Source organism: Protopterus annectens, chromosome 6.part0, assembly GCF_019279795.1.
Source record: "Protopterus annectens isolate FY-2018-M chromosome 6.part0, PAN1.0, whole genome shotgun sequence".
NCBI classification, from domain to species: Eukaryota; Metazoa; Chordata; order Ceratodontiformes; family Protopteridae; genus Protopterus; species Protopterus annectens.
The window spans coordinates 1,323,274,610-1,323,284,419 of record NC_056737.1 but is presented as its reverse complement, the minus strand read 5'-3'; the positions used below and the strand labels follow the sequence as shown (position 1 = coordinate 1,323,284,419).

Below are 9,810 nucleotides of genomic sequence, written 5' to 3'. Positions count from 1 at the left end.
CCAGGTCCCTGATAACCTCTTCTGTGCTTAGTGGATTGCCACCTATATGGTAGCTTGGGGTTACCTTGTTTTTCCCGAAGGGTATGACTATACATTTTTGGCGTTTAACTTCAGGCCATGGCTCTGGCACCAGCTATCTGTTTCCGTGAGTCCCTTCTGAAGGATATCCGTGTCCGATGCACTTTCCACTATGGCGCCCAGTTTGCAGTCGTCTGCAAACTTTGTCAGCCAAAGTCCTCCCATGTTGGCCTGTACTTCTGAGAAGTAGATGCCAAACAATAGGGGCCAAGGACCGAGCCCTGTGGGACACCACTTGTGACCGGCTTGGAGTCTGACACAGCGCCAGCAACTCTAACCCTGTGGGTTCTGTCCTTAAGCCAGTTTGCAACCCATCTTGTGACATATGGGTTTACATTTAAGCTGGTAAGTTTTTCTACAATACCCGAGTGGGGTATTGTGTCGAAAGCCTTTGCAAGGTCAAGGTAGGCTGTATGGACTGCCTTTCCTCATCAATGGCCTTGGTGACTGTTTGAAGAAGTCAACCAAGTTCAAAAGGCATGATCTTCCCTTGACAAAGCCAAACTGGGTCGGGTCCAATGTCTGCAAGTCCCCTATATCTTTGTTTATGAGCTCCATTATGATCCTCTCCATAGCTTTGCAGACTAGACTTGTTAAGCTTATGGGCGGTAATTACCAGGGTCCGTAGAGGCACCGCCTTTGTGGAGTGGGACCACAGTTGCCGTCGCCACTCCTTGGGCACGTATCCTGTGGTAAGGCTGAGATTAAACAGCTGCCTTATGTGTGGGTTTAATTCCTCATTTAGCTCGTGTAGCACACAGCCGGGGACACCATCCGGTCCCATTGATGCTGTGTTTTTAGCTTTAGAGAGAGCAGCTTTCACCTGCGCATTTGAGATGTCCGGGAGGCTACACTCGGCTGGGATAGTTATCTCTCCTTTAGGGGAGAGGGGTGAAGTTTGCACTGAACCTGTCTGCCAGTATGTTGGCAATGTCTGTGGGTTCAGTGATTTTTGTATCATTTTGGACTAATTCTGAGCATATCTGGGAGTTTCCACCCAGGTTCCTAACATAGCTGAAAAAGGCCTTATGATTGTCCTTTGAATCCATGGCAATTTTTCTCTCAAAATTGGCCTTAGTTGATTTTATGAGTGCTCGTATTTTTTACTAATAATGATCAGGGGTGACTTCCCTTTTATGGATTTTGTTCTATCATGTAATAGCTTTCTCCTCTTATTGTAAAGTTTGTTAATGGCTGGGGTCCACCAGACTGGACGTTTGCCCTTTGTGGAAAGAGTCTTGGTTTTATTTGGGATTGCCTGATCCATGCAGTCCTGGAGGTGTTCATAGAAGGCATTTGTAAGGGCTTCGCAGCTTGGGTTGTGGTTTCCTCTGGCTCAGGGGCCTTGAAGGATACCACACCAGTCTTGAGTAGTGTGAAGTTTGCTTTAGAGAAGTTCTTCACTATGGTCTTTTTGCTTGGGGTGGGGGCGGGATGTGGATTTCCAGTGAGATTAGTTTATGATCAGATCTCACCAATGAGGGATATACTTCGGTGTGGAGCATTTTGTCCCCATGTTTGTGACAATGAGATCTAGTATATTTTCTCCTCTCATGGGAACAGTGACTAGCTGTTCCATGGCATTTGAATTTATGAACTCCAGGAACCGTTGGGCTAGAAAGTTAGGGCTTGAGTAATGTTCCCAGTCTATATTCGGGTAGTTGAAGTCACCCAATATGATGGTGTTTGGAGATACATTTATACCCTCCAGTGTCTTCAGGAAGGCTGTGTGGGGTTCCTGAGTTTGAGAGGGTGGCCTGTAGCATGCTACAATTTGTAGAGCAGTTTTGCCTATGGTTAGTTGCACCTGGATGGTTTCCGAAGCTTCGTGCGTTGCCACCAACCTGGAGGTGTGAGTATCCTTTATGAATATGGATACACCCCCTCCTTTTGTGGTGTGGTCCGGGTTTTGGGGCCGGAACACATGATATGAGGTAAAACCTAATAGTGCCGGGGTGCTCTCAGGAGCCTTGAACCAGGTCAGTACTTAACAACTTAGCCATTAATAAATTTATTATTAGCTTTATGCTCTGCAAGTCATGTAATCCAAAGTAATCCTCAGTTGCATATGTGCTATTAAATTATTAAACTTATACAAGGATACAGTATTTTCTTAAGAAAGACTTTGATGTCAAGAGACGTAATCCCAGAGAAAGATTATAAGACCCACTGAAGAACAAACTCTTTCTCAGTTTTTACTAACCTCACCACTTTCACTAGTATAGTGCCTCAGAGTGCATGTGGCTACTTGTGCAGTCGTCTTGAATAATGTTTGTTTTTAATTCATTGTTTAAATCACTTGCAGTTAGAAAAGTAGATGTGGTATCATGATATTAGTTGTCAATATCCAAGGAAAACACTAAATGGATGACTCTTGCCTACATCGGTAATGAATTTAAAGGTTGAAATGTCTTTTACCTATGAAGTGAAATAAGCATCAATCCATACCAGCAGCACAAAACCCTCTGCAGAGCAATCCACAGAATTGTATCTTTTGGGCAAAGTAAACTAATACAGAGTCCTTAATTGTTCCTTCTAGAAGGAAGTCATTTGGTATACCATTCATGTATAAATACAAGGTCCATAACTTCTATCCCAGCTGATCTCTTATCCATTGCCTGGCCTAAAACAGAATTCTGTCCTCTCACATTGACCAGAGTGCCTAATAACATATATTAGTGAGTCTATCTAAATGCTTTTTAGATGCTGTGGTTTTTACCCAAATATAGCATTCTGCTTTAAATGAATAGAAAAAGATAGTTTAAAGAGAGTCGTTACAAGCTGTTAGATCAAGTTGGAAGAGTTTTGAGAAGCAATTAATGAAGCCCCTACCTTGAATATGTAAGAAGAAAGATTTATTATTTTTGTCCATACTTAGGTCTCAGTGCATTTTCCAGCAGTCTCAAAATGTCCATTTTTTTTGTAAATGTCAGTACCTACTCATAGATGTGATTCTTTCTAGTATTTTGACAGTGTATGTTATGATAATCTTGAATGCTAATTATCCCTAAAATGATTCCAACTACTATTTATCAACACCATTTCCTCAAAATAACCAATCATTATCATGCATCTGTATTGTAGTAAATATATTGTTTTTAACCAACGGTGCTTTTGAAACCTTGATGCCTACTTTTATTCTATAATTTATTTGTCAGCCCCATTCTTGAGTTTGACAGTCCTGACAATGTCTAACTTTCTATGCATAGATGAGTTAAAACACCAGCAACTTGAAATGTATCATCTGAAAGGGATCATATATACCCCTAGTCAACTGCTGAGGCTGTAGGTTAGAGTTTCTGTAAGACGTCTTGGAAACCAAAATCAGGAGCTCTTAAATATTTGCCACATCCTATAGATGGTTGCACTTCCTTAAGAACCCTGTTTAAGTTTTCTTCTTGTGTTCATGTTCTGAAATGTTCGCATTGCATGTCTGTGGGATTATCTTCAGGTTCTCTGTCTGCAGTAAAGAGCTGGCCCTATTGCCTTTACACACTCCTTGTTTAATCTGGTATAGCTATATCCTAGTTTGCAGCATTGCATGAAACATTGACAATGCCTTTACTGCCTGTTGTTATCAGGTCATCAGACTGTGGGTTTTGTTGATAGCTGTGTAAAGAGAAGTAGAGAGAGCAGTTTTCAATAATGTCAGTGACTAGAATGTCACTGAAGGTCAAAGTGCAGACATGCTGGTTGGTGAGGGCCAGAAGCATCAAATCTCAGCAGTAGATGGACACCCTCTTGAAGGGTGACCATAGAGTTTTTGCACTGCCTGGCAATCCTCACTAGAACAGCTTGGAATAGATAGGGGTTGAGTGGAGAGGTGTTGTCAGATGTTAACTGCAGAATATGTGGGTAGAAGCAGATACTTATCATACACATCTGTCTCATTGATGTTGATGCAGATTAGATGCCAGAAATAATTGATTAAAACAATAAAATGCTATGGGCCTTTCTTACATAGGCTTCCAGCATGAACATATGATCCTCCATCTTTGGTTGCTCACCACATATTATCTCCATGCACACTTTGTCTGTCAGCCTCTGCTGTCTTTTAACCTCATACATTAAGTTGATCTCCCTGCTTCCCTCAAATTTTGCATTTGGCTCCCATTACCTCTTCACTCTTAAAGCCCCACCAAAGCAGGTAATTAATTTTAATAACATCATGGCATTTCCACTATATTATTTTCAGTCATATTAATATTATATTGGTACAATATTCTTAGCACATTAAGCACATGTGAATAAAATGTGTTTTCATGGATGAGTCTGCTTAGAGATATAATAGTTGAAATGTACTACTTACAGCTTTCCTCATTTCTGTCCTGATCTTAAATCAAATTACTATACTAATTCTGTCCTACCTATTTGAAAGCCCTGTTATAATTTAAGCAGTCATTATATGCCTGCATACAGCAAGTTGCATTTACACGTTTTTACCAGAATGTGGTCCTATGTCAGTTTTAAATGTTCTGCTTTAATAAAAATACAATGTAAGGTAATTGTTGCATTCTGCGATGTGTTCTTTTGTTATACTCCTCTGTCCCTTTAGAATTTCTGTAATTCTTCCCTGAAGTGTCAAAACTTCTTTATGGCATTACACCGGTTATACGTTTTAAAGTCGTTATGGATCTCTTGAACATCACTGTCACAGATCAATATGTGTTGACATAGCTACAGTAATATTAAGAATGCAACAATATTATGTTTATATTAGATCAACTGCTGAATTCTGGTACTGTCTTGCTTTATACCAAAGTAGCTACTACAGTGGGTGTACAGAACAGATGTCAATGCAGCTTTTAAAATGTTTATTTTGCTATAGAGTTACATAATTAAGCATGTCCAAACATTTGTTTCTTTTTCTTCTAGATAAACTACAAAGCTAAGCATCGTGAAGAAGTTGGCCGTGCTGGAGCCATAATAGGCCGTCCAGATATCGAACTGGCAAAAGAAGTGTCCAAACTCACAAGCCAGGTAATGACTTTTATAACACATTATTGCAAGTTACAAATCAGTAACACAGGGTAGGATCAAAGTCATGTTTTTGGCAATGTAAGGGGAAACTGCTTAAACATCTAAAGGCTTAACAAAAACTAATTGCACATGTACTAAATGGTATTTTAGGGTTTTGCTGTAAATTATGCCAGCTTACAGGAGATGTGCACAGCACTTGATGGTATTATTAACCAGGGACATTTAGTTAGTCACGGGCTTTGCTTTTCCCATTGTTACTGCTTATTTGCAGAGTTTCACTGTTTTCATGTTGCTATCTTGCTACGCTTTGTAGGCCGAGTATGGCAAAGGACAGCTGAGAGGACATGGAGCTGCGTCTTATGACACCCCCCAGATGAGACACCTTAAGAAAATCAGTTCTGTTACTAGTGATGTAAGACTTACCTGCAGTCATGCAAACCTGAATGACCTTTATGTCTGTTTTTGTAATTTATCTTTGCCATTCCTAGCAACTCCTCCCCCATTATAGACAGTCACACATCATTTCATCTTAATTCAACCAAAATCATATTTTGTTGCTGAACACCTCCTGTTCATGAAAGAAAACTTGTTTCTTCTCCTTTAAAAAAACATCGGTATAGTTTTCTAATATATGGTCACATTGAAGATCCATTATTCATTGTGAGCAAATGTTATATACTTTATACACCACCTTATTTTGAATTTCTGCTTATGTAACAGTGTTCAGATATTAATGGTAATTACCATTACATTTGTTTTCTGAATTTTCCACTTTTAATCTACATGCATTATTGTAATATTTTAAAAGCTGTTTCAATGTATTTTTTACCTATAAGCCACATCCCTCATTCAACAACATTAACAAACCCGCCATTGGAGCATACCCTCTCCCTTAAGTCTTTGAATGGCAAGCATTGTTGCACTTTTTCCTTTTAGTGAATAAACAGTGAAAATGAGATTTGTCTTTGTTATAATATTTGGCATATGCAAACACAAGCATATGCTGGTATGTTATTAAAGATGAAAATGCACTTAAATGTGGGAGTGTGTGATAATGTCAGCATGCAAACGTGTTTGAAGACTGCAAGTCTTATGAGCAGTGAGCAGTTTTTTTCCAAATAATTCCCTTCTTCAAACAGTTACTAATGTGCAGCCCACCTGAATTCTCTTATGAGTATGCATGTTTTTATAGTTGGTTAATGCATCCCTCATTATTTACAAGCAGTTCTTTTACTGTTAAAATGTCAGGAAGTAATAAAAATGATCTTTCATTATGTTATTATATGTGTCAAACCTGCTATTTTAAAACAGCAGTACTTTTTAACACAGATGCACATATGCACACGTGTATGTGTGAGTGGTGTGTGTGCATGTGTGCTACGTATGTATGAATATATAATCTTCAATTAATATATATATATATATATATATATATATATATATATATATATGTATATATGCATATAGATAGTTATAGATAAGTAGATGATACAAATATAGCTATTGATGTATATGTACATATGTATATACGGGCATTAGTATGTGGTTATGCAGAACTTTTATCAACATTGTGTTCAAATGTTAATCAAAAGTGGAATTCTATGATTAGATTGTGGGTGTTTGGAAAATACCAGCGTTGCAATATGTGGGTGCACAGTACAGGACTGGGGATGATTTTGCCTTTCTCTCTGTGTTGTGCCGTCTCAGAGTTGGGATATGGAAATCGCACTGGTTATGGGGTGGTACACCCCCCCCCCCATGTGAAAGGTGCAGGTATTTTTCACATTATTCTGTAGTCGGTCATTTATGTTGTTGATATTTGTACAATAGAGACTTTGCCTTGTTGGCTGTCTCTAGATAATTGTGAGTGTAGAATGGCTGCCTTAGCTTTTTTATTTTATTTTATTTTGTTTTATTGTACATTTGTCTACTGGGTTCTTCTCAGACCCAGAGATCAAAGGTCATTGGCTTCTACATACAATGTCTTTATTATTTCAATGTTCTGATGTCCACTCTATTAGTTGCACTTCTGACTGCTATTTTTATGAAGATACAGGATGTAATGTTGTACAGTGAAATTTTCATTTGAAGATTTTCATTGTGTGACTGTTTTTAGTTTCTACTTTGCCTTTTACTATATATAGCACTTTGAGTTATGTTCGTCAAGTTGCATTTGAGGTACTTGGGTTTAATTTGATTGGATTTCAACTGTATTATGCCCTACAATCATAGTGTCATTCACTGAGAAATACTGAATAATGTATTCTAATAATAATAAGTACATATCCTCACAATAGCTGAAGTACAGAGAGAAGTTTGATAAGACAATGAAGGGACAGAGACCACAGTTCGATCCTAAGGAAAGCACAGTATACAAGACAATGAAGGATGCCAACATATTTGCTAGCGAGGTATGTTTGTAGATAACTGAATATACTTTATCATGACCGAAAAAGACTATGAGTCTGTGGATTAAAAAAGCATCTTCAAAATGTTTAAAAGTTATATTTTGTATTTCTTTAAGTAAAAAACCTTAACTGCTACTCAGTAATAATTTTTATCACATTTTAACAACATGCTTTCAGTCCTTCCACATATAAAATTGTGTGTGTTTATTTCTTGTTCAGGTAAATTATATTTAAATATATTTCAGAGTTATTTGTTTCATTACTCAAAATTCATTTTCATACCTTGTGTTCTGGTACTCATTATTATTAATATACATTTTAGTTATTTATTTATCACAATTGCTATTTATTTAATAATTTAATGCAATTAAATACTGAGATTTCTATATCTGTTTTTAGCACCCTTTGTAAAATGGAAATAGTAGTTAATTGCTCATATGATGCCATTGTTATAACTTTCAGGTAAAATACAAATCAGACCTGAAGAAGCTGCACAAACCAGTATCTGATATGTCAGAGTCACTACAAATGCACCACATCACAAGTACAAGCAAGCTTTCAAGTGATGTAAGTCAAAAAAATATTATATGTACTAATGTCTTGCTAATGCTGACCTTTCCTTTAGTGTCACTCACTACTTTGATTTTTTTTTACAACTGACTTTCCTCTCACAATACTTTTAGGACATCATCTGGTAGTGACCTATTTACTTCCTACCCCTGAAATTCCTTCTAATCACTTACCTTAAAATCCTTCATTAATCAAAAACCTCTGCTCATCAACTCTACTGTTTTCAGTCTCAGTTTTTGAATACCTCTAACCATTTTGTTCTCAATGTACTGGAACAACTAACTATTGACAGTTTTCTCCTTTGGTGGACTTCCTTTAATTTTTGTATGTGCTATAACAACATTTTTATAATTTTAATGCTACTTATTTGAATACCGTAGTATTGGTTTACCTCTTCTTCGCTTGGTGGGCTACAGTGCCTGTAGAAGTATTTTAATCAAAACATCTGTATTCTGCTTCTATTTAAACTTGGCTTTTACTATGGAACATATAGACGTAGCTCACATATTCTGGTGACTCCTGGAGACAGTTAATTCACTGTTTCAAACATTGGTATAATCTCAAGATGCCTCCAAAAGAGTAATAGAGGCTATAAATTCTAAATTTCTATTAGAGTCTTGAGCCACTCATAAAAATGTAAATATTTTCTTAAATGTATTTTTATTATAAATGGTCTAGTATTTTAACAGGATATCCAAAGATATCTCATACCTACTGATATCTGCCACAGATAATTTGGCAGAAGCCCACTTAAATATATTGTACTCTACCATGGCATACTCTCCATAACCATAATTTAGTTTTGGCCAAACCCTTCTTTAAACGGACTTTTGGTAGTTTATTTAGACTTCTCCTAACAGAGAACATAGAGATGTGTTTTATTTATTTTTTTTTTTGGAGTGGATTTTTTTATGATTTTCTATTGAGGTAGTTCTGACCATTCCCTTCAGTATGCGTACAAGAAGGAATTCGAGAAGAGTAAAGGTCACTACCATGTGGTGCCCGATACACTTGAGCAGCTCCATGTGAAAGAAGCCTCAGAACTACAGAGTCAAGTAAGTCTGATTTATGAAATGCTTCTTGATTTGTAGATTTCACATAGTAGTGTTTGGTAAAATTAATATTTTTTTTGTATTTCTACACATACATTATAACTTACTTTGCATAATTCACTTATCCTTATTTAGGATCAGCTTTACAGTTTTTATAAAGAAAAGATGTTAAATAAGATTTTTCCTTTTGTTTTCAAAATTCCAACTGTTTTCATTGGTATTTTCAACCACTTCTGGTCTCCCAACATTTCAAAATAATAACTTAAGTCAGTGTACAATTACTGAAAGAATATATCAGTCAATCAAAGAATGCATGCACACACGCGCACACACACACACACACACACACACACACACACACACACACACACACACACACACACACACACACTCATGTATACACATATACACACACTCATTGCAAATTTTATGAACACCAGTGCTCCTATCAGCATGCCTTTGGGATATATGAGAAAACAGGTAAAAAAATGTAGACACAGGGTGTACCTGCACAGGAACAAAACAAGAGAACCAAGCACTGTGACACAACAATGCTGTTACCCTCCTCTATGTGGTTTGCAAAAATGAATAATGTAAATCAAAATTAAAACAACTAACCACATTTTTACAGACATTTTTTACATAAGATCATAGGAAGTTACTAGGCTATTGGCCCTGAGGCCCTTATAAGCCTATCCAAGAGTTTAGCCCATGTTTAGACA

At 37.1% G+C, this 9,810-nt stretch overlaps 1 protein-coding gene across 13 annotated transcripts in view; it reads left to right on the top strand.

The window, feature by feature from the left end:
• The window catches only part of NEB (nebulin), a 619,289-nt gene that overhangs the window by 473,861 nt on the left and 135,618 nt on the right, over positions 1–9,810 (top strand). For 11 of the 13 annotated variants that reach the window (XM_044074886.1, XM_044074893.1, XM_044074887.1 and 8 more), the window contains 4 exons: positions 4,954–5,058; positions 7,356–7,469; positions 7,929–8,033; positions 8,987–9,091. In XM_044074886.1, the coding sequence (XP_043930821.1) occupies positions 4,954–5,058; positions 7,356–7,469; positions 7,929–8,033; positions 8,987–9,091 (429 nt within the window). The remainder of the gene's footprint in view (positions 1–4,953; positions 5,059–7,355; positions 7,470–7,928; positions 8,034–8,986; positions 9,092–9,810) is intronic. The other 2 variants (XM_044074890.1, XM_044074895.1) reach the window with 1 other exon arrangement.